This window comes from Rhinatrema bivittatum, chromosome 1 (assembly GCF_901001135.1).
Source record: "Rhinatrema bivittatum chromosome 1, aRhiBiv1.1, whole genome shotgun sequence".
NCBI lineage: Eukaryota > Metazoa > Chordata > Amphibia > Gymnophiona > Rhinatrematidae > Rhinatrema > Rhinatrema bivittatum.
Window position 1 is genome coordinate 409639063 of NC_042615.1, and position 25871 is coordinate 409664933.

General features: G+C 44.6%; 1 protein-coding gene across 1 annotated transcript in view; it reads right to left on the minus strand.

The window, feature by feature from the left end:
- DNAH6 (dynein axonemal heavy chain 6) overlaps positions 1-25871 on the minus strand; it is a 3261518-nt gene that overhangs the window by 2868441 nt on the left and 367206 nt on the right. The window contains 1 exon segment of the mRNA XM_029602297.1: positions 3193-3393. Within this exon segment, the coding sequence (XP_029458157.1) occupies positions 3193-3393 (201 nt within the window).

Here is a 25871-nt window from a genome sequence, read left to right on the forward strand (position 1 = left end):
GGTGTTTGCAGGGTTGGGATGGTTGAGGGGAGAGGTGAAGGGTTATGAAGGTGATTTCTAGTTTGGAGAAAGTCTGTTGGATTTGTGTGTGGTTTTTTTTTTTTTTTTTTTTTATAAATGGAGCGGATGAGTGAGGCTCACCTATGAGGTGGGACCAGAGTCGTGCGAAAGTGTTTTATCCGGGTGTGAGCTAGAGGGAGGTCAATCAGTTCCCAGTCATATGGTGAAGCTGATGCCAGGTGGAGGTCGGATGGTTTCTTTGGTGGTGCTCTATGAGCTCACGGGGGAAGGGAGACTGTTCCGATGTCAGCACTGGTGAAGATGGCTGCTTGTTGATTTGAACGGCAGAGGAGGCTCAAAACTGTTGGGTAGAGCTGAAGGTAGAGGTTCTGTTAAGGTCTTTCTCGGGGCTGCACGAAGGGGCGCACAAAGGGGCCAGCCCCTTTGTTGCACTCCTTCGGCGCGCGGCGCCGCTGCGAGCCGAATTTAAAACCCTGCAGGGCAAGGTTTGATTGGTTCAGCTGTTTGGTAGGCGGGGTTTCGCGGGTCTCGGCGCGTTTTTTGTTTTCGGTTTTTGCTTTTTTGGATGAAGGCCTGGGTCGCTCTATTGGAGCCGAGGCCGTCCGGGAGGGGAGAGAAAGCAACTGACCTTCCCCCGGCGGGGCTCGGCGCAGATAGCGCAGGTCCTCCCCAGCAAGAGCAGCAGTGAAGAAAAGAAGAAGAGAGAAATGGGAAAGGTGGGAATTGTGAGAAGATTTTGTGGTCTGTATTTAGAATATTTTATCTCTGTTTTTGTGTTGTAATTGTGAGATAAAATGGGTATTTTTTAAATTTGATCTACAAGGAGCATTGTGACAATGTTAGGTTAGATTGGGGTATAGTGAATGAGGTATTGCTTAAGGACTGCGTAAAGGGGCGCGTTAAAGGGGCCTGCTCCTTTGGTCGCGCTCCTTTAGGCGTGCGGCGCCAGGGAGGTTTTCTTTTTAAATTTCTTTGCTTTGCAGCTCCTTGTGACGTCTGAAGGGGGCATGGTTTAGTGCCAATAATTGAGGAAGTGAAAAAAACATAAAAAACCTTCGGTTTCCTATTGCTGGGCGATATCTCAAGCGTCTTCAACTTCCTGATTGTCCTTCCGTTTGGAGCGCGGCACCAGGGAGAAGGTTTTGTTTTTAAATTTCTTTTCTTTGCCGCTCCTTGTGACGTCTGAAGGGGCGTGGTTTAGTGCCGATAATTGAGGAAGTGAAAAAAACATTTAAAAACTTCAGTTTGGAGCACGGCGCCAGGGAGAAGGTTTTCTTTTTAAATTTCTTTTCATCTTTCTGGACGATATCAAGCTTCTACCAGTTAGATTTTTGTGTAGCCTTCTGTTTTCAACCTGGCTACCCCATAGCCTGCAGTTTCTCTAGGTTGTGCTTCCTTTATCTGCCCCATGTTTTCTTCTTATCATCACTCCCCTTGTTGCTGCTTTCAAGGGAGTGAAGGGTGGGATGTTTTGAATACTGGAAACATCCAATTGTTAGGATCTGTGGGTTAGTGGACACTTGGCCCGAGGTGAGAGTTGGTACCGGCCGCAGGGAGGAACCCCACAGGCCCTCACCGTGGGGAGGCGAGGTCAGCTGCAGCAGGAGATACAGTTCAGAGGGAATACACAGTACTTCAGGCAGAGCTGGAGATGCAAGTGCCAGAGCAGAAGCCTCTGACAGGGAAATGCTGGGCAGGCCCTGAGGGGCGGGAAGCGCGAGACAGGGAGTTCTAAAGATGATGGCCCTGAGGGGTGGAGCAGCGTGGCAAGAGAGGCTCTGGTGTGATGATGTAGGCTGACCCGAGGAGCGGAGAAGCCCAAGTCAAGTCTCTGAGGTAGTGACATAAGCTGCCCTGAGGAGCGGGGTTGTGCACGATGGAATCTCTGGAGTGGAACGTAAGCACTGCCCTGAGGAGCGAGGAAGTGCGAGCACAGTCACTGATGTAGAACGAAGGCACAGCCCTGAGGAGCACAGGGGGCGCGGATTGCAGTCACTGGTATAGAACAAAGGCACTGCCCCGAGGAGTAGAGCACACAGGGCCGAGTCTCCCAAGTAGCAAAGCAGTTCAAGGGACAACCTCGAAGAGCGGGGAAGCCAGCAGTCAAGGCTTCTGGAAGGCGCAGGGGCTACCCCGAGGAGCGGGGAAGCCAGGAGGCAAAGTCTCCGACAGGAGCGTGAATGGGCCCCCGAGGAGTGGGTACCCGAATCAGGGTCCAAAGTCGAACAGCACGCAGGAACCACGGGTCCAAGGAGACAGGAGCAAGCACCAGTAGTGAATGAACTCATTGCCAAGTGGATTAGTGCAGGGCCAGGGCGGTGCTTTTGAATCCAGGCTTCGTGATATCATCAATAGGGGACGCCCCTGAGGTTCCCGCCATAGTGTCCTTAAAGGTAGACTCAGTGGCGCGCGCCTAGAAAGGCCCAGAGGATGCATGGAGGCTGGCGGCAACCCAGCCGCCATGATAAGTCCCAGGAGGTAGACGGCATGTGTTGGGAGCAGATAACCACAGCCGTGAGTTTGCCCGGAGAGGAGAGCAGGACAGCACATGACATGAGATGGGTCGGTCGCAGCCATCTGCGACCGACGGTCATAACACCAATGTCCATTACTAACTCTATCCCAAAGATGCTCAAATTCTGTGATTTTACTGGTTTCCACTACTTGTTTATCCAGGCATCTATCACCCTCTCATTAAAAGTATTTCTCATGTTTCATTTGAAGCTTCCTCCACCCAACTTCATATCATGACCTCTTCCACTTCTACTTCCAATACATTTGAAATGTGTCCATACCCTTACTGCCATTAATGATGATGGTGAAGGTCCAAAGTTGAGGCACAAATGATCTTCATTCACAACTATCAACGGGTCCATATTTTAAATCCCTCTTTCCTTCTACCTAATTTGGCAATCACTGCAGCTATGCTGCCTGATTGAGGGCCACAGATAACCATTTCCTCCAGAACCCAGTATATTTGTTCTTAAAGCAAACTTTCCAAGTTGCCACTGAACAATGGCTACAACTCCAACTCCCCCAGATTACAAGAAAATTATCCCAGGCTGCATTTCTAGCTCCTACTGGCACAAGGAATCTAAACCTCCTACTATTTATGTTAATACATAATCTGTTTAATATAATTTTGTACAGAGTTGAAAACTTAAAACATACTTTTATTTGATGAATAATGGATTGTAAATGCTTATCATCTTCAAACATCGTTGTTAAACTCGGTCCTTCTCCACAAATCTTTTCTTCTGGTTTGTTATTGATAATAGGTCTGGTGAACGCATTAAAGTATGAATCTGGTACAAGATTGGCAACAGATAGTACAGTTTCCTGGAACTGATGAATGACTTTGGAAATTCCTTCCTGTTTAAAGTAGAAGACAATTGTATAAACTGTGGAGGGCAGTGGAGATGGGCCAGAAAATATATCACACAATAATTAAAAATATACAAAAATTAAAACTTTGTAAATTTCATTAACAGAGGTCAATGTGAAGTTACCAACATTACTTGCATTCAAATAGCATGAGATTTGATGTGACCCTACATGTTCAAGCCTGCTAAATCAATAATGATAGATTTCATGGTACATTTACTCACAGGTTTACCCAGAATTGTTGGTATTAAAAGAAATCAAAAGCTGAACAGAATATACAGAATAAAGGAATGTATTCACTCCAGATATAAGGCAAGGGAGGGCAGCTGCTAATTTGTGGGCATTAGGGGAAAAGATCTGTTTGAAGTACAAGTGACTGATTAAGATAGAATTCCTAAACCACATTAAACAGCAACTTTTCATACAACTTGAGCATTACTCTCTTTCTAAAATTTGGTATACAGCAGATCAATCACTTCAGTTTAACTGCAAATTACAGTTCTGACCTGGAAGATCATATTTTGGAATTACTGTATCACTTGAACTAGCAGAAACCCATTAAAATTCCCTGGAGGCTTTATTCACTGCCTCTTCCCCAGTCTGAACCCTCTTCCACCCTTCTCAGCCCTATCTCTCCATTTCCTCCACTTCTCTTCAGCCCAACCCCAGCAAACTCTAATCCCCCTCTCCGGCCCATTCTGACCCTCTCTCTCTCCATGCCCACACTTGCAAACCCTTCACCCTCATGGCCTAGTCCCAGCACTCTGCCCCCCTCAGTCCTACCCTAGCACTCCTTTCCCTTTTCTCCCTTCACCAGTCTAGCCCCAGCATACTCTGACCTCTCTGACTCAACCCCAGCACTCCCTCCCCCCTCACTGACCCAGCCCCAGCACACTCTGAACTCCATTCCCTAACCTGACCCCAGCACACTCTGAGCCCCCCTCCCCAGCCTAACTGATCCCTCTCCTCAGTTCAATTCCAGCATATTGCTCCCCTTACCCCAACTGGAACTTAGTACTTCCTTCTTTCCTCACCAGCCTGATCCAAGAACTCCCCTCCCCCCATTTATCCACCCAGACCCAGCAAACTGCTCCTTCCTCCCCAGTCTGACTTCAGCACACTCGGACCCTCTTCCCATTAGTTAGCTACAATAAAATAAAGGGAAAAATAAACATGAAAGACAATAAAAGGAAAGTATGCCCTCCCTCACCAAACCCACTTCAACAAAGGACTAGGAGCCCGCAAAACTCCAATCCAATTCCACCTCCCTCAAAGTCATTTCAACAAAGGACTCCCCAACCCCCAGAAAACCCTTTCTATACCTCTCCCCACCCCAGTCCTTTCCTCTTCATAAGTCCAGGTCTTCCAGGGGCATGAATGATCCCCAGTTGTTCCTGCCCCACTGCTCCATCATTGCACAATGGCCACCAGTCCATATAAAGGTGCTGGCCTCAGATTGACCAGCAGCCATTTCTGCAATGATGGAGCAGTGGGGCAGGAGCAACTAGGGACTGCTCATGCCTCTGAAAGACCTGGACCTATGAAGAGGAAAATACTAGATGGGGAGAATCATGAGGAGGATCATTCAACTTTTTACTTATCTGGGATTTTAAATCAGTCTCAAGCATAGTGATAATAAACTAAAGAGTTTATTATTAACAAGCAGGAACAGTGCATGACAAACATAACAAACAGTCTGCATTGCAGCAAACAGGGAAAACAGAAAAAGTGATTGCAAAGTAATCTTTATTTCTATGGAATTTAACTGCAGAACTAGGCACTGCTCTTTCTTAGTTAAGTAGCAATTCTATTAACTTTGGCAGTCCAACAACAGCTATCTCTCTCTGCTGTTTCCAACTGCTGCCAACCAATTGTCACTTTCTATAAACAGTTTCTAGCTAACACTCTACTCAGATAGCAGCAGTGACATCCATCAGTTGGCTCTGGTGACTGAGGAACAATCTCTTGCTGTCCTGGAAAAGGAGTTCCACATGTCAAATAATATCATTTGTAATCAAACTACTATTTCACCACAAGAGGAATGTAGCAAAGCTTGAGGAATGGTCTAGATTCTAACAGCTAAGATTTAATGATAAAAAATTCAGGGTCATGTATTTGGGTTGCTAAAACCCAATGGTGGAAGTCTTCTATGCATGGAACAAGAGCAGGATCTGGGGATGAATGCATCTGATTAACTCAAGGTGGCCAAACAGGTGTATAAGGAACCAGAAAAAGCCAGATTGATGCTTGGGGACATAGGGAGAGGAATGGTCAGAAGAAATAATGAGGTGATATTACCCTTGTAAAATCCCTGTGAGATCGTATTTGAAATACTGTGTACAATTCTGGGAACTTACATACAAAAGAATATACAGTAAACCAAAAGGTTTATTCAGCACTACTTACCTGGATAAGTTAGGTTTTATCCAACTAAGTAGCAGTAGCTAAATATCCAGCCCCATTGAACCACGACTACTTAGCTAGATAACTAATTATCGAGTTAAATATTTAGGCAGCTAAGGGGCAGGTGAAGTGAGGGCATTCTGGGGAGATGCTGGCTTAGCCAGATAAGTTATCTAGCTAACTCGGAAATTCAAAGTCAGCTGGATAATGTATCCAGTTAAGTCTAATCAGCACATAGGATTGTACTAAAGTTAGTTGGATAAACTTATTTGGCTTACTTTAGCTGGATATATCCAGCAGTGCGGCTGAACTTCTGATTATATGAACTAAGTTATCCAGATAAGTCTATCTGGTTAACTAGGAGAGCTGCATAGTGGCTCAATATCTACCTCTAGATGGAATAGGTCCAGATGTCAAGTACTAACATGGTCAGCGGACTTTATTAAAAAAGTGTATGAGGACAGACATAAAAGTCTATATTCCCTAAAGGCAAAGAGGGATATAGAGGAGCTATGATAAAGATGTTTAAAAACATCTAAGATATCAAGGCATAGCACTGAAGGCTTCTTTCAATTAGAAAGAGTCTCTGGAATGAAGGGTCATGGGATGAGGATGTAATGGAGTAGACTCAGGAGTCATCTAAAAAATATTCCTTCACAAAAATGGTGGTAAATGCATAGAACAGCCTTCTAATGAAGGTGGGGGGGAAAAAGGACATTATCTAAATTCAAGAAAGCATGGGACAAGCACAGGGGATAACTGAAATCATGGTAAGGATTGTAGGACTGAGCAATTAATGTAGATGGGAAGACTAGATAATCCACAAGGTCTTTTTTTGCCACCATGCTTCTATGTAGGAAAGACAAGAAGTTACATGGATCTTCCATGAAATAATTCATGTCCTCCAGGATGACTGGAGCAATAAACTGTACTAACTATATACTTTAGAGATGTGAATCGGAACCAGAATCGATTTGGATTCTGGTTCCGATTCACATCGTATTTTTTTTTTTTCGTCCGGCCCGATCGCGGTTTTGTTTATCGGCTGCGCCCGAGCCGATAAACAAAAACCCCACCCCGACCCTTTAAAACTAATCCCTTAGCTTCCCCCACCCTCCCAACACCCCCAAAAAACATTTTACAGGTACCTGGTGGTCCAGTGGGGGTCCCGGGAGTGATCTCCCGCTCTAGGGCCGTCGGCCCCTGTCACATGGAGGGAGCACTGGATGGCCGGCGCCATCTTTAAAAATGGCACGGGCCATCCAGTGCTCCTTCCATGTGACAGGGGCCGGCCAAAGGCACGGATACCCTGTCACTTGGTAAGGGCAAAGGGCCATCAGCGCCATTTTGATTAGTGGCAGCCGACGGCCCAGGAGCGGGAGATCGCTCCAGGGACCCCCACTGGACCACCAGGTACCTGTAAAAAGTTTTTTCGGGGGTCGGGAGGGTGGGGGAAGCTAAGGGATTAGTTTTAAAGGGTCGGGGTGGGTTTAGGGGTTATTTTTGTGTGCTGTTTTTCCCGCCCTCCCCCAAAACAATAAGATAACCCCCACAAACAATATCATGGGGTTTTCCTATCGTTTTGGGGGAGCCCCCGATTTCTGACGATTTTGAAAATATTGTACGATATTTTCAATCATTCGAAGCCCAATTCACATCCCTAATATACTTCATGGATTAACTGATCCTAGAACCAACAAGCTTGGGGTGGTTATTTAGATCTATTTTTATTGGAAAGCAGAGCTTTCTCCCAGGACAAGCAGGACTACCATCCTGCTTGTCCTGGGAGAAAGCAGAGTTGCTTACCTGTAACAGGTGTTCTCCCAGGACAGCAGGATGTTAGTCCTCACATGTGGGTGACATCATCAGATGGAGCCCTATCATGGAACACTTTTGTCAAAGTTTCTAGAACTTTGACTGGCACACTGAGCAAGCCCAGCATGCCACTAACTCTGCATCCAGCAGGGGCCCCCCTTCAGTCTCGTTTGTAGCAAAATGTACAAGCGAAAAATAAAATAATAAAACGTAAGCAAACCCAACTCCACGGGATGGCGGGTGGGTTTCATGAGGACTAACATCCTGCTGTCCTGGGAGAACACCTGTTACAGGTAAGCAACTCTGCTTTCTCCCAGGACAAGCAGGATGGTAGTCCTCACGTGGGTGAATAGCGAGCTACAGGATGCCCAAATAGAGTGAATCAAACAGCACTCAACGACGTGCAACAGGCACAACAACAGGGGTGCTGTTGGTTATGAGGGCAGCATGAATTTCACAGTGGGTCGCAGGTAGGAAGTTGGGTCATTTTTAAACTAGAAACAAATTACGAAGGACAGACTGGCCAAAGAAGGAATCCTGCCTGCCAGACTTGTCGAGACAATAATGAGCTGCAAAGGTATGGAGAGAGGTCCATGTGGCAGCTCTACAGATTTCAAGAAGAGGCACAGAACGGAGGTGTGCCACTGACGTTGCCATTGCTCTGACCAAATGCGCTTTTACGTGTCCCTGTAGCAGAAGGCCTGCTTGCTGGTAGCAGAAGGATATACAGTCCGCCAGCCAGGTGGACAGGGTCTGCTTGCCCACTGGAACTCCCATTTTGTTTTTATCAAAGGAGATAAAAAGTTGGGTGGACTTCCTATGGGCTGTAGTGCGGTCCAGATAAAAGGCGAGCGCACGCTTACAGTCCAAGGAATGCAGTGCCTGTTCAACTGGGTGTGAGTGAGGCTTTGGAAAAAAGGTAGGAAGTATTATGAACTGATTTAAATGGAAATCAGAAACTACCTTTGGTAAGAATTTAGGGTAAGTGCGGAGTACCACAAGATCAGGGAGAAATTTTGTATAAGATGGGTATGTTACCAGTGCCTGTAGCTCACTGACTCTGCGAGCCGACATTATAGCAACTAGAAAGAGCACTTTCCAAGTGAGATGACGTAGCTTGCAGGAGTATAGGGGCTCGAACAAAGGTCGCATGAACCGTGCTAGTACAACATTGAGGTCCTAAGCTGGAACCGGAGAATGTAGTGGAGGCTTTAGTTGTAGCAAGCCTCTCATAAAGCGCCCTAAAAGGGGTTGCGCTGAAATCGGGGCATCTCCTACACCTTTGTGGTAAGCAGCTATGGCACTGACATGCACTCGGATGGAGGAGGTTTGTAGGCCAGACTCCGAGAGGTACCAGAGTTAGTCCAGGAATCTTGTTGTAGGGCAGGAAAAAGGATCTATTTCCTTTGTTGTGCACCACAAGGAGAATCTTTTCCATTTGGAAGGATAAGATTTCCTAGTAGAAGGCTTTCGTGAAGCTATGAGTACCTGTGACACATTGTCAGAAAGGTTAAGGGATTGCAGTATCAACCTTTCAACACCCATGCTGTCAGAGACAGGGAGTGGAGGTTCGGATGACGCAGCAGCCCGTTGTTCTGCGTTATTAGATTTGGATCTGTGCCCAGGCGACTTGGTTGCTGGAGTGAGAGGTCGCGTAGGATGGGAAACCAAACCTGCCACAGCCAGTGAGATGCTAATTTATTTATTTTTATATGCCGACATTCCATTTGACATGTCACATCGGTTTACAGGGAAACAAGTCGTGCTGGAAACGACAAAGTTTCCTATTGTTTTTACAGATAAACATAGAATAAACTTTAGATGAACTGAGCAAGTTAACAGGAAATTGAGAAAGTTAACAGAGGAAACATGGAAATAACTTTAGATGAACTAAACAGGCTAACAAGTTATAAGGTGTAAGCGGGCACTTAACAGAGGTTAACAAGGAGTAAGGTCGTTTATCAATACATGAATTGTAATGAGGATCATCCGACGCCGCGGGATGGATTCCCGCCGCGGCCCCTTTAAAAACCAGGAAGGCATGCTGGGGAACCGAGGAGTCTGCGGAGGAAGCTCGGGCGCACATGCACTGCCTACTGCTGCGAGGGGGGTCAAACCGGGAGCAGGAGCTGGAAGTCGGGTGTAGTGGGCCCAGATGCGGGCCTGTCACAGACAGCACACACAACATATAACAGAATTAGAAAAGTAACAGAGAAGGGCCACCAAGATGCTAAAGGGGATGGATCAATTCCCCTATGAAGAAAGGCTAAAGAGGTTAGGACTCTTCAGCTTGGAAAAGAGAAGGATGAGGGGAGATATGATAAAGGTCTTTCAAAATAATGAATGGAATGGAACGAGTAAACGTTAATCAGTTGTATACTCTTTTGAAAAGTACAAAGACAGGGGACGTTACTAAGTAAGACATTTAAAACTAATAAGAGAAAATATTTTTTTACTCAAAGCACAATTAAGCTCTGGAATTCATTGCCAGAGGATGTGGTGAAAATTATTAATTGAGCTGCATTTAAAAAAGGTTTGGACGAGTTCCTGGAAAAAAAGTCCATTAACCATTATTAAGGTTGATTTGCAGAAATCCTCTTATTCTTGGAATAAGCAGCTTGGAATCTATCTATACCTTGAGATCCTGCCAAGTACTTGTAACCTGTCTTGGCCTCTTTTGTAAACAGGATTCTAGGCTTGTGACCTTTGGTCTGACCCAGTATGGCAAGTCTTATGTTCTTATGTTCTAATGCAAAAGGGAACATAGAGCCAGTTTCAGTTTATGTCTACTATCACTTTGCATAGAGATAGACATAATACATTGTTAGCTAGTGTAAAAATTAATGCTAGCCAGCTACATAAATGTATTCCTCCAACCCAGCTCTACCCCAGGAATGACCAAAATTTGAGTGTCTATATTTAACTATTAAGCACTAGTAAAATTCGAAAGTCTTCAATCTATTCACCTTACTTGATAGTTACAAGATCATTTTAAAAATGTACCCTATTATAATAAGGTTGATAACACACTATACAAAACAGAGAAGTGGCTATCCCAAATCCCCGTGTAAAAGGCATTACACTGAAGGTCTGTATTTACCCCATTTGTGAATCACATGATTTTTAAATAGAGGGAACAAATGTTTTCCAATTTTTTCACAAACATAATTCAGCTGTAAACTTTTCCAAGTAATAATTTTAGCATGAAACAGAAGAAAAAAAGCTTAAATACTTTAACACTTAATTTTTTCATATGAAATTTGGTTAATAAAAAATTGTTTTTCTCTTGGGCAGTTAAATAGTTCTACCACTCAATATTGATGCTAATACATGACTATATTATCTTCCCTTATCACTTAAAGTAATGTTTTTAGCATTGCTAAACCTGTTGTTTAATTAAGCACCATTTATAATAAAATGTAAAAAATGAAACTAAAGAGACAATTTTCTTGAACAAACCTGGAATTCCTCGAGAGATGGCTCAAACATCATTGCTTGGATGTCCAAAATAATTTCACTGAGAAACATTGGTAGCTCTTCTTCGATCTGACCTCCAGTTGCTGTAACTACCTAAATGTATATATACACAAATATCAAATAATGAACCACAATCAAACTAACATTGTTATTATGTTTAGGACTTACTGAAGCAAAATGCAGTTTATACGGCTCAATTAAGATGACAGATGCAAGAATATGATTTTAAAAATGCACAAAATCAGGAAAATATGGGGTCCATATTCAAAACGTTTGTCCGGCTAAGGGGGTCATTTTTCAAAACGATCGCATGCGAAAAGGGGCTTTTTGCGTGTGATCACTAAAAAGGGACAGCGTCAAGACCGGAACAGGAGGAGTCGGGGCAGCACCGGGGCAGACGCCATGAAGACAGCGTGGACGGCGAAAAGATAAGGAGCCTTTTCGCTTCCAATTTCGCACCCAATAGCACCACCTTTTACGATGGCATAATTGGGTGCGAAAGCCCGTCCGCCCGCCCAATTCATGACGCCACGGTGTCTTCGAAAACCTAGGCCTAAGTTAGGGTTTAGCCGGACAAACATGGGTTTTGAAATTTCCATCAATTTCACCACCCCCAACTTATCTAGCTAAATAGTTATCTGGCTAAAAATTCAGCTGAATAAGTCAAGGGAAATAGCAAGGGTGTCTAGAACAGAACAATATTATCAAGCTAACATAACTGATATTCCACATTATCCAGCTAAGAGCTGTATAACAATAAGACTGACTTAGAGAAGCCTTAAAATTATCTGGGCATATACACCTGGATTACTTAACTGGCTATATTCAGAATATAGCTGGTTAAGTATTATAAAAATAAAGTTCCATGCTTTCAGGCCTGATGCTTCAAACCCCAAATTAATTTAGCTGCAGATTAATATCTATCCCCACCACCACCCCACAATCCTCCTCCCTTCATGATTTTAAAATTTAAAAAACTAATAAGGTCATTCATTAAGCCACGTTAGGGCCTTATAGCATGATAAATGGGCTTTAACGCATCACGTTAGTATGTGAATATGATAATGAGTTTGCAAAAAGCTAGAAAATCATAGAAATGAGGGCCTCCTACCACATTTTGCAGAAAAATAACGCAGAATAATATGGGATTTAACGTGAGAAATAACAACACCTTTTTGATTTTCAGTACAGTGGAAAAAAGTTTTTCTTGTTCCTCGGCGGCCATAATCGCAGATCATCGCTATAATGAGGCCTTCTCTCAGACATACCTACACAGCCCTAGTGGCCCAATAAAATCAGTGTTAGGGGGAAGAGTACTAGTACTGGGATACTGGCTGTTCAGGCTGCTCAACAATTGCCACTACAACAGTCAAGGAAGGTTCAAACTCCTCCTAGGGAAGTACCAGCACTGGAGCCAGAGATTCAAGGCCCTCCGGTGGAGCGCGCTCGTCCACATCAGGAACGCATGCAGGCAGAACAGGGAGCACATATTTCATCCATGCACCACATTGCTGGGGATGCCAGAGGAACACGTGGTTACAAGGTATCGCCTGAGCTCTCAGACTAACATGGAATTATATGAAGAACTCAGAGGGGGATCTGGTCACAGAAACGTCCCGCTCTAAACCAAGCCTCACCAAATTATTGTGCTCCCTGCATTTTAAGGCACCTGGTTCCTTCCAGATAACAGTCGGGATCATCAGGGGAATGTCACAAATATCTTTTTTCTGCTGTCTGGGCCAGGTCATTACAGATGAACATAGCCAAATTAATCATTACATAAGATTCCCTCGTGAAAGGCCGGACTTGCTGGACTTGAAGAGAGGTTTTTAAGCCATTGCCAACTTTTCAAATGTTCTTCTGGGAGCTACTGAGTGCACTCACATAGTCATTCTTTATTCGACAATGAGCAAAAATACCTATTGGAAAGGTGTAAGAGCTTTCCACAGCATTCGACACAGTAAATCATTCCATCCTTCTTAAATGATTATCAGAAATTCGACTCACAAACAAGACCCTCCAATGGTTTTCATCCTACCTATTTAACTGGAACTTTCATGTAAAAGTCAATAGCTCTCTTTCAGATAAAATCCAACTGAAAACAGGGGTTCCACAAGGCTCTGCACTTTCCACTACTTTATTTAATATCTATATGCTTCCACTCTGCCATCTACTCTCCGGTCTTGGACTCATACACTACATTTATGCTGATGATATACAAATACTTATTCCGATTAATGTCTCTATTGAAGCAACTTACAAAAAAACTGCTATGTATTTATCCTATATCAAGCAACTATTAACTCACATGAAACTTATACTGAATATATCCAAAATAGAAATTATATTGTTAGATAGAAAAATATCCATTGACCCATTACCACCTCTGACATCAGAAGACCAACAAGCAGTAATTCATCCCACACCTCATGTCTGTGACCTCGGAGTTACGATATAGAGCAAACTAAATTTTAAGGCACATATTGCAGCAAAGATTAGAGAAGGATATTATAAATTATTAACCTTAAGGAGATTAAAACCTTTTCTGAACCCCACTGATTTCAGATCTGTGTTACAATTTCTCATTTTCGCCGACATCGATTACCGCAACTCAGTTTTTCTAGGATTATCAATGTCTACAATCTGTGCCTTACAAATTCTCCAAAATTCAGCAGCCAGAATCTTAACAGATTCAAAAAACATGATCATATCACTCCGATCCTGATATCACTTAACTGACTTCCCATAAAATATAGAATAGAATATAAAGTTTTAACAATTCTTCATAAACTCATCTATGGAGAACAGACAAGACTGGCTTAATACGTCTATAAAAATACACATTCCACAATGAAACTTACGATTGGCCAACAAAGGCTTATTATCTATCCCCTCAGTAAGATCTGTACAGTTAACTCCAGTAAGAGATAGGGCAATCTCTCTAGCTAGTCCAAAAATATGGAACTCTATACCTGTTGAAACCTGCAGGCAACCAAACCTAAAATCTTTCAAGAAGGAAGTTAAAATACGGCTATTTAGGAAGGCTTATTCTGATAGCAAATGAAAGACCTACAAGTCTTTTCCATCGATTAACTGGCACTATTTTACAATGTTACTATTCACAGGATCTAACCTTTGGCTAATTATATATATGTATTTTACTATCGGTGGTTGTCCTTTTACGATTTGATGTTGTCTTTTATTCATTTATTTTAAATCTTCTTTTAATTTTGACTTGTATTTTAGTTTTTTATTGGATGTAATTTTATATTATTGTTGTAAACTGTTATGATGGCATTTATCGAATGATGGTATATAAAGCCAGTAAGTAAATAAATAATAAATAAATAATCATCGCACCCTGTGGCAGGAAAGAGATCTACCACAACAGAAAGCTCTTCCACTCTATCAATGTGCAAGTGGTCTGTGACGCTCGACTGCGCATCCATGATGTGGTTGCCAGGTACATGGCAACTGCGCATGATTCATTTATACTGAGGCAATCTGGCCTATTTGAACTATTTGAAAATGGCCTCTACGGTGACGGTTGGTTCATAGGTAAAAGTGTTGCTTCTTTCTATAGTCCCTCCCAGCTATCTGTTTCAGGGGGTTATTAGGGATGTGACTGCATCAGTTACATGACAAGTGGCTTGCACAGTTAGGTCAACAAGCCATAGTGCCAGAGCCCAGATTTCTCTTCTCTCCATGCTACAGAGGCTTACTAATGCTATGTGTCCTTACAAAGCACTTTCCACTAAGGTTAGTGTGTGAATGAGCACTACAGACCTTCAACTAGTCAGCTTAAAACAAGCGGCAGTTCAAATCTTCTCTCTTGGAGCTATTGAAAAGCACTTGTCTACCCAAACCTTTTTGGGTGCACAGTGCAGGGATTCCCAGGTCAGGCGTGCCCTGTTAGTGCTCTGTCAGCCCTCAGCCAGCGATGCCCATATTGGTATTCTGTCTGCAGTCCTTCGGCTCTGACAGCCAGGATTTCAGCCACAGTTTGTCTTCAACATCACAAGGGTAGGGTTCAATGGAAGCTGTGGGAGTAGCCTTTTGGGTTAATCCTATTCAGTGTGTCACATCTGACAAATATGTATCTCTGGAGGACATTCTTCTGAACAGCCAGGTACATGAACAATCATATCATGAGGTTGCTGTCTTTCTGCAATCATATCTCTGGCAGCTGTGATGTATAGCTTCAATGTTATAGGAGTAGAAAAACCAAGTAGAGACTGCTTGTTTCTGAATGACATGAACACCCCAGATGCATCTTTCTATTCATGAAGATCTGCCACAGCATAACAAAGTGTTATAGCGTACATATAGTAATCCTGTAAAAGGTGGCATGGACTAAGGGTTTGGAAATAGTTTTGAATCCCTCAAGTCAAGCTAGAGCTTTACTTCTAGTATCATATAGCATGCTGTGAGTTGGCAGTGAGATAACTAAGTCACAGAGATGTGAGTAATGCAACCATTCTCTCTTTGGAACAGAAGATTATGCTATGGTTGCAAGACCTGGCTTCTCATATCCGTCGCTTTTCCAAACATGCCAGCAGATACAAGGTACAACAAGGCCTGTGTCACAGAATGTACCTTAGGAGTTCTCAAAAATAGATTTCGCTGTTTGGACAAAACAGGGGGAGCATTAATGTATGCCCCACCAAGAGAAGCTAAAATAGTGCTGGTTTGCTGTGTATTCCATAATCTGCCTCTATGGTATTGCATCCCAGTAAACATCATTACAGATCACCCGTGTCCCCCTGCAAAAGCTGGGGAGAGCACAGGGACTGGCAGCTAGCTTCAAGAAAGTGTTATACAATGCTACTTTGTCTGTTAGACATCATCTAGTCTTTCCCCTTCCATGAAAGAGAGCCTAGCAGAGTGGTTCTAGCTGGTTTCATATCTATCTTTCTTTTACTCTCATATCCATACAGTCTGGGTCTATGTGTAACACAAGCCATTTAGGTCTAGTTAGGCAATATCATGATAATGGAACAATATAGGTGCAATAGATAGTAGTAGTCACAGTAGACAGAAAATAAACCTAACACCAAAGAGATGAGGATGGCCTAATGTATTCATATAGATTGTCAGTACAAAGGAGTCACATCTTTCCATAGCATTCATGCAGGACTTCCAACACAATGTACATAGTTTGCCATAGCTTGCATCTTCTTGCTTATCTCGGGAACACCTTTGACCCTATCCTAGCCCTCACATATTGGTAAGATGGTCACAAATGTATAATGGAACTCCAGCAAGGCCTGAAGCTACAAGTAGACAGCTACAATCATCAATCACCACAAACTTGACATAATACAGCAGATTCCCTAGCTGATATCCATGTGCATCTGAATATATCCACATGTACATTGGATGCATAGTGTCACATGGGACTGCAAAGTGTCAGCACTGCCTCAGCTGTTTCTGAGGCAGTGTTTGTTTTATAGTGCATAGTTCATATTGGACCTGGAAAAAAATGAAATTTATGTATAGCAAAATTGCTTACCTTGTAATAGGTGTTATCCCAGGACAGCAGGATGTAGTCCTCACATATGGGTGACGTCACTGAAGGAGCCCTATCGCAGGAAAAACTTCTGTCAAAGTTTCTAGAAACTTTTGACTGGCAGCCTGAGGCTACTGAGCATGCCCAGCATGCCATGATATTCTCTGCCACAGGGGTCACACTCCAGTCTCGTATGTAGCAATAAGCTTTAGCAAAAAATAAATTAAGAAAAAATCTGAGACCCAACTCCACAGGGTGGCGGGTGGGTTTCGTGAGGACTACATCCTGCTGTCCTGGGATAACACCTATTACAAGGTAAGCATTTTGCTTTATCCCAGGACAAGCAAGATGCTAGTACTCACATATGGGTGATTAGCAAGCTAGAGGCTGAGTCATTTTGTATTGAGGCAACAGTGAAGTATTGTTGTTGAAATGAGTCAGCCGAAGATCACAGCAGGTTGGTTGTAGAAGGCGTTGGGTTTAAACTGGAAACAAGTTCTTTAAGACAGATTGTCCATAGGCTGAATCTTGTTGTCCTTGTTTGTCCAAACAGTAATGAGCTGCAAAGGTGTGAAGAGAACTCCATGTTGCTGCTTTACATATGTCAATGATTGGCACTGAACGATAGTGTGCTACTGAAGTTGACATTGCTCTTACTGAGTGTGTCTTTACTCGCCCTTGGAGATAAAGGCCTGCTTTTTCATAGCAAAACTGTATGCAATCTGCTAGCCAATTGGATAGAGTATGTTTACCCACTGCTTTCCCTGGTTTGTTTGGATCATAAGAAACAAAAAGTTGATTGGATTTCCTGTGGACTGCAATGCGGTTTAAATAAAAGTATAGAGCACGTTTACAGTCCAAGGTATGTAAAGCCTGTTCTCCTCGGTGAGAATGAGGCCTTGGAAGAATATGGGTAAAACTATGGACTGGTTCAAGTGGAATTCCGTAACTACCTTGGGAAGGAATTTTGGATGTGTGTGGAGAACCACCCTATCATGTAGGAATTTTGTGTAGGGTGCGTATGTTACAAGTGCTTGTAACTCACTAACCCTTCTAGCTGATGTAATGGCTATGAGGAAGATAGTCTTCCATGTGAGAAATTTAAGATCACAGGAATCTATGGGTTCGAAAGGAGAACGCATGAGTCTTGTTAATACCAAATTCAGGTCCCATTCTGTGACTGGTGGCCGAATTGGTGGTTTAAGTTGAGTTCAACCTCTCATAAACCTTCTGACAAGAGGTTGTGTGGAGACTGGGGCACCTCTTATTTTGTTATGGTAAGCTGAGATTGCACTTAAATGTACTCTTACAGATGAAGTCTGGAGACCAGATTCTGAAAGATGGTATAAATAGTCTAGTAGAGAAGTAATGGGGCAAGTGAAAGGATCAATACTCTTTTGCCTCCACCACAAAGTGAATCTTCTCCATTTCGAAGAATAGTTCGTTCGTGTTGAAGGTTTACGTGAAGCTATAAGCACTTGAGATACATTGGTTGAAAAATTGAGCGGTTGTAAAATCAAGATTTCAACATCCATGCTGTCAGGGATAGGGATTGAAGGTTGGGATGGCGCAACTGACCCTGATCCTGAGTTATGAGAGTGGAGCTATTCCCAGACGAATGGGATCCCTGACTGAGAGGTCGAGGAGTGTGGGAAACCATACTTGTTGAGGCCAATACAGGGCTATGAGTATCATGGTCCCTTTGTCCTGTTGTAGCTTCACTAGAGTTTTGGTTATGAGTGGTATTGGAGGATACGCGTATAGTAGGCCTGAGTTCCAAGGGCGAGCAAAGGCATCCTTGGCTGGCTGGTTCTTCTGTTTGTGTAGAGAACAGAATTTGTCTACTTTTGTGATTCAGATGTATGCAAAGAGGTCTATTGTCGGTTGTCCCCAACGTTGGAATATCCTGGTCGCTACTGAGGGATCCAGGGACCACTCGTGTGGTTGGAACTGATGACTGAGTCGATCTGTCACTACATTGTGTATGCCTGCCAGATAAGTGGCCCGGAGGAACATTGAGTGGTTCAGGGCTCAGCCCCAAATCTGTGCAGCTTCTTGACAAAGGAGATACGAGCCCGTACCTCCCTGTTTGTTGATGTACCACATGGCTACTGTGTTGTCCGTTTGGATGAGAACAGTCTTGTGTGAAAGGCAAGTCCTTGAACGCATGCAGCACATAACGTATAGCTCGAAGCTCCAGGAAATTGATTTGAAATGTTGCTTCGAGTTTTGTCCAAGTCCCTTGAGTTTGGAGAGTGTCCATATGAGCTCCCAACCCAAGGTGGATGCATCTGTAGTTAATGTTATCTGTGGGTCTGGTTGTTGGAAGGGTAGGCCCTTGCGCAGATTGTCCCTGTTTGCCCACCAAAGTAGACAGGAGCGTAGCTGGTGGGTTACTTGAATTGGAGAATGTAGTGATTGAATGGCTTGGATCCATTGTGATCGTAATGTCCATTGGGTTACTCTCAGGGCGAGCCTTACCATAGGAGTGACATGAACTCTGGAGGCCATATGGCCTAGTAAGGTGAGAAACTGATGAGCTGTTGCTTGTTTCTTGGAGCAAATTGAGTTTACTAATAGGGATAATGTTTCTACTCGATCCTTGGCTAGAAAGGCTCTTGATAGGATAGTGTCCAAGTCTGCACCTATGAATTGAAGTAGGTGAGATGGAGTAAGATGGGATTTTTGATAATTGATGGAGTGAAGTAGGGAAATTGTTTGACTGAGAGAGGTGAGAGCTCCCTCTTGAGAGTGACTTCTGATGAGCCAGTCGTCTAGATATGGGAAAGACATGCACACTTTGCTTGCGTAAATGTGCTGCTATTACTGCTAGGCATTTTGTGAATACTCTGGGAGCAGAGGCAAGTCCGAATGGCAGTACTCTGTACTGGAAATGTTGATGACCCACCATGAAGCGCAGATACTTGCGGTGAGGAGGGAATATTGGAATGTGAGCATAAGCGTCTTGAAGGTCCAGAGAACAAACCCAGTCTCCTGTTTGAAGAAGTAGAAGCATGCTGCCTAGAGAAACCATCCTGAACTTTTCTTTTTTCAGAAATTTGTTGAGATTTCTGAAGTCTAGGATGGGACGTAGGCCTCCGGTTTTCTTTGGAATGAGGAAATAACATGAATAGAATCCTCTTTCCTTTCTGAGACTGGGTACCAGCTCTACAGCCCTGGCTCTCAGAAGGGTGGATAATTCTATTTGTAGTTGAAGCATGTGATTTTCGCTGAGAAGAGAGTGACTCGGTGGAAAATCGTGGGGAATTGAGATGAAATTGAATTGATATCCTCGGTGTATTATTGATAGGACCCATTGGTCCGATGTTATTGATGTCCAATTGTTGTAAAAGTTGGACAGTCTGCCTCCTACTGGTAGTGCTGACTGAGGATTTGAGTAAAGGCTTTGTTCTCTGGATGTGTTTCAAAATCCAGTAGCAGGTCCAGTTTGAGGAGCTGGTTGGGGCCTAGTTGTTCTCTGTTGCCTCTGTTGTGGTCTTTGCTGGGATCTGGGAGGTCTCGGTCTAGATGCAGGGGGATAATATCTGCGTTGCCTGTAGAAAGGCCACCTGGTCTCTCTTCGTGAGGGCCTGCGGCCAGTATGCGTGGAAGAGTCATGTGGAAGGAGGATAGCTGTCACAAAGTTTCCGTGTGTTCTCGTAACTGTGAAACTGCATCCTGCACCTTGGAGCCAAATAAATTATCTCCAAGGCAAGGAAGATCGACCAGTTTATCCTGCATCTCTGGTCTTAGATCTGAGGCCTTGAGCCAGGCCCACCTTCTGGCACTGATGCCTGATGCAGCAACTCGTGAAGCTGTCTCATAACCATCATAGGCGAGCTCGAACCTCTTGCTTTACCCCCTGTTGATAATAGTTTGTGAAGCTTCCTGGTATTTGTGTGGGCAGTGACGGCACACAAACTCCTCTATTTGTTTCCAGAGGTTCCTCTGGTACTGGGTCATGTATAGGTGGTATGCTGAAATTCTAGAGTTCAGCATTGCCCCTTGAAATACCTTGCGGCCCATTTGATCAGGAATCTGTTGTCTTTCCAGGAGGTGTTGATGAATGGGCCCTTGTTCTTCTGGATTTCTTCTGCGCCGATTCTACAACCACTGAGTGGTGTGGGAGTTGTGTTTTTGATATCCTGGTGTGGATTGTACAAGATAAGTTGTATCTACCCTTTTATTCACCGCAGGAACCGTGCAGGGATGCTCCCAGAGACGTTGCTGTAGTTGCAAGAGGACTTCATGAATAGGAATTGCAACTGTGTGTTTAGGGGGGTCTACAAATTGGAGTACTTCCAAAGTTTGTTGTCTGGCGTCCTGTTCAGCTTGCAGCTTGAAAGGGATGGAATCTGCCATTTCCTGCACAAAAATTGGAAAAGAAAAGTCCTCTGGAGGTGATTGTTTCCTGGCATGAGGTGGTGACGGATCAGACATAAATGCCTCTGATGAGGGATCTGAATCAGTGTCAGACCAAGTATCATAATCTGTAGGGATGATGAGGAGGTGTAGTCCTATGAGGAGGAGGTACACCAGAGGGTCCTGGTAAAGGGTCAGCAGCTGAAATGTCCTCTACCTGCTCTTCTACTGGTTAGATGGCAAGGAGGCTAGTAATTCATGGTATCTCTTGTAAGGATACCATGCAGTGCTGATTCTTCAGACCTTGGAAGCTCAGAAAATGTTGGTAGACGTTGAGTCATCGAAGGTTTTAACTTAATCGACGACTTCGGTCTCAATACCGTTGCTTTCTTAGCCGGAGGTATGGTGGGTGCCATAGTGTACATGGATATCAGTTGTGGAACCGATGGAACAGTCGATGTTGATGTAGAGAGAAATGAAACATCGATACTATAGGAGAGAGTAGTAATCGAAGATGTTGGTGGTTCCGAAGAACTTGGCATCGATGGAAGTTCTGATATCGAGAGAGGCACCGATACGGATGGTAAGGAACCGATGACGTAGTCGTCGAAGACGGCATCGGCATCGGGGTGGTTTGCGGCATCGGTATTTTCGATGGCATCGGGCTTGATGATCGGCATCGGTTGACCGCCGGCATCGGCAGAGCCGCCAACATTGGCGTGAGGGCCGGCATCGGCGTGACCGCCGGCATCGGCGATGTCGCCGGAACTTGTGCCATCACCATTTGCTTGATAAGAACGTCTAAGTCCTGAGTAGTCGGTGGTAATTGTGATGTCGATGTGGGCGTCGACGTTGATGGTGTAGATGATGACACCGTAGACACGGAGGTTAGCGGAACTTCAGAGGGTTTATGCCGCTTTGCAGTCGGTTCTCCCGGGGGGGGGGGGAAGCGACGGGGATGCCGAGGATCGACGATGCCGATGTTTATGCTTAGGCCTCGGTTCCGAGACTGACCTGGTTGATGATGTCGACGGGGCTGGCAATGAAGCATCTCCGGATCCTTCGAGGTGTCGTTTTTTAAGCAGGAGTTTCTTTGTGACTCCTGTTGGAGATGACTTCGTCGAAGTTGACGGTGAAGGAACGAGCTGGAGATGGAAAAGATGAGTCATCTTTTCCTGCCGGAGCTTCCGACCCTTCGGGGTCATCTCTTGGCATTGTTGGCATGATGAAATATCATGCTTTTCACCTAAACAGATCACACATTCGAGATGTGGCTCTGTTACTGACATGGTCCGGTTACAGACCAGGCATTTTTTGAAGCCCAAAGCCATGTTTGTATCGACAGCCGTAGATGAAAAGTTTTTGTGAAAAAAGAATCAATGAGAAAAGCGAAATCACAATTAGTTTTGTCACCGTCTGGTGACAATTGTGAAGAGAGACCCGATCTGGGAAAATATAAGAAAATGAAATAACTTTTTTAGTCAAAATTGTGAGAAAAACTCACAGGGCTCCTGTCACCGCGATGCTGATGGCAGAGTGGAAAAACGAAGACTTGAGTGAGACCCCTGAGGTAGAGAATATCATGGCATGCTGGGCATGCTCAGTAGCCTCAGGCTGCCAGTCAAAAGTTTCTAGAAACTTTGATAGAAGTTTTTCCTGCAATAGGGCTCCATCAGTGACGTCACCCATATGTGAGGACTAGCATACTGCTTGTCCTGGGATAATGCCAACTCAGCAGTCTATATCATAACAAAATTGCTAGTTCCGCCTATGGAGCATATCAGATTGTTAAACTCCTCCCACTCCAGGAGCTAATTATAACAGATCGCTAACTCCCATCTGCTTGCTCCTCCCATCAGCATAGCAGATTCTAACAGATTGCTAACTCCTCCTCTCTGGAGGAGCAGATTCAGTTAAAAGCTATTAACCTAGAATGACATGTCACAGGTAGAAATTGGGAAATACTGTGATGTCAGGGCACAGCAAGAACTTTTGCCTGTCCAGCTCAGGGCTAGTCATGTTGTCCTGCTTTATGTAGGTACATAAAACATCTGCAGAGTAGTTTGCTTGTTCTGATTGCTAGAAGCAGTTACAGTCCGTATCCTATCTGTGGCCACCCTTAAAGCCCATAGGCTGAGAAGTCCATGGGAGATAAGTTTGCAGAATTGACATTTTCCTAGCTGAGTTGTAACCTTTCAGGTCTTTTCAGGTTTGAGGCCCTTCCTTGTGCACATGGCTAAAGCCAATGTGTGCTAATTGGGTGCCAACAATGCATTCACGAGAACATGCACTGTGTGGGCACCCAATTAACACAGATTGGCTTTAGACACAAGCAATTCTGAGCTTCCATTCTTTACGATGGATGCCACAGCTATGCTAATGTGTAAGCAGGAAGAAAATGGCCTCATGCATTGTAACCAAACATTCCACCTTGGCCTGACAAAGGGGAGTATAACAATTTGCAAAATGAGAGTTCAGATATGCAGTGCCACTTTGCCAGATGAGTAGATATCTACCTGTAGTGTACACCTCCCCCACCCCAGCATCTGAGGCTCTCCCACCCGGTACCTGGAGTGGGCCTATTTGTATTGGGGGGGGGGTTGCTTGGTTGGAGGAGCTTTAGTTGCTGGGGAGGCTGTGATATTTGGGAGGGTGATTTGAATGATGTAAACTTATTTGGGGGATGGAGGGAAGGGGGAGGACAAATGGTGCCATCATGCCAGGTACTTTCATATTCACCTGATAAATGGATTGGGGAAGGATTCTGGGCCAGCGGATTGATGATACATGGGGGCAGGGGTGGCGGGAGGACTAGCAGGAACCCTATTTTATGTTCTCTTTTTCTAGACAAAAGCCTACTTACCCACTTATCTGTAGAAGATATCCTTGTAACTAGACAGTGAGCCTGGCACACAAGGCCGCACCACTTGAGGCTTATTCTGCCTCTGGCAGGTTAGGCCTACAGATAATCTGCCTTATGTAGCCGCATAAATTTTGGGTGCATAGATTAGGTGGCAATATTATCCTGCTGATTATAGAGGACAGGTCCTGCCGCTAACTGTAGCTGCATCACCTTTCAACTAGCTAGCCTAATGATTATCTACCTCTGTCTATTTGCAGACTGTAAGAACACCATGTCATGTCACTGTGTTCAGATCGACAACCCAAGGCAGTGCAGGGGTGGGAGCCAGTCTGTTGAAATCTGTCTGGTCCTAAGCAACAGCAGACCTCATAATTGCTCTTGGGCAGTGGGGAATCTCAATCTCCACACCTCTGTAACTCCTCCTCAGTTTTATTATTTATTTATTTATTTATTTATTTTAGATAATGTCATTTCAAAAGAAAATCACAACGGTTTACAAAAGCAACATTCACATTCTAGGTCAGCATTGAAAATCTAGGTCTATACAACAAGAAGTAAACATTCATAATCTATGTCTTTACAACAACAAATACATGTTCTAGGTCAATAATACATCAGATACATGTTAATTAGGGGCTGCAACAGTAGTTTGTTATACATAAGTTCCAATTCGATAACCATCATGTTTTAGTCAGTGAGTTGTCATGATGCACTTCACATCTCTCATTACTTTTAGTCATTCTACTAACATTTATGATTTTTTATAGTGGTTATCTGCATATTGATAATCTAAGTTAAATCATATGCATTTTTGAAGAGCCATGTCTTTACTTCACATTTGAAACTTTTTCTTTCTGTTATTAGTCATAACGCCTCTGATAGAGAGCTCCACAACTTGGGACCTGCTATGGAAAACATTCAGTCTCTTATGTTAGGGTCCGTGCGTTAGTGGGCCCTTGGCCCGAGATGAGAGTTGCAACCGCCCATGGGGAGGAGCCCCACTGGGCCTCACCGTCGGGAGGCGAGGTCTGTAGCAGCAGATGACACAGCCCAGAGAGAATACGAAGAGAGATAGGCTGGGATGTGGGTGCAAGTGCCAGAGTAGGAACTCACTGTGGTGAAGTGAAGTGCAGAGCAGGCCCCGAGGAGTGGGGAGTGCGAGGCAGAGCTCAGGAGGAGTGCTGAGGGGACGACCCCGTGGTGCAGAGCCGTGTGATGAGTCAGCACAGGAGAAATGACTTAGGCTTAGCCGAGGAGTGGGGACGCCCGATGGAGTCTCTGGCAATGCACGAGGGCACTGCCCCGAGGAGCGGGGAAGTGCAAGCAAAGTCACTGAAGTGAATCAGGATGCTGCCCCCGAGGAGCGGGAAGTGCGACACAGTCACTGAAGTACACAAGGCCCTAGCTCGAGGAGGGGGAAGCGCGGCCAGTCACTGAAGAACACAAGGCACTGCCCCAAGGAACAGGAGTATGGCACAGTCAATGAAGAACACAAGGCACTGCCCTGAGGAGCAGGAAGTGCGACACAGTCACTGAAGTAGATAAGCAATGGCCCACGGAGCGGGAAACACCAAACCTGAGTCTCCCAAGTAGCAGTGTAGGTCCAGGAGCAACCCCGAGGAGCGGGAAAGCCGGCAGGCAGGGCTTCAGAAGCACAGGAGCCTTCCCTAGGAGCGGGGTAGCCAGAGACAGGAGCGAGCCTCCGAGGTGCGGGTACCCAAGAGAGTGCAGGATACGGGAACCACGGGTCTGATGAGACTGCAGCAGGAATAAGCAATGAGGGAACTCGTTGCCAAGTTGATTAGGGCTAGGCCCGGGTAGTGCTTAAGAGTCCAGGGCTAGTGATGTCATCAGGAGGAGATGCCCCTGAGGTTCCTGCCCTAGCGTCCTAATAGGTGGGCCGAGTGGTGCGCGCGCCTAGGAAGGCCCAGAGGAAAGATGGAGGTCGGCGGCATCCCTGCTGCTATGAGGAGTTCTGGAACAGGGCGACATGCATTGGGAGCGATAGCTACGGCCACGAGTTCACCCAAAGAGAGA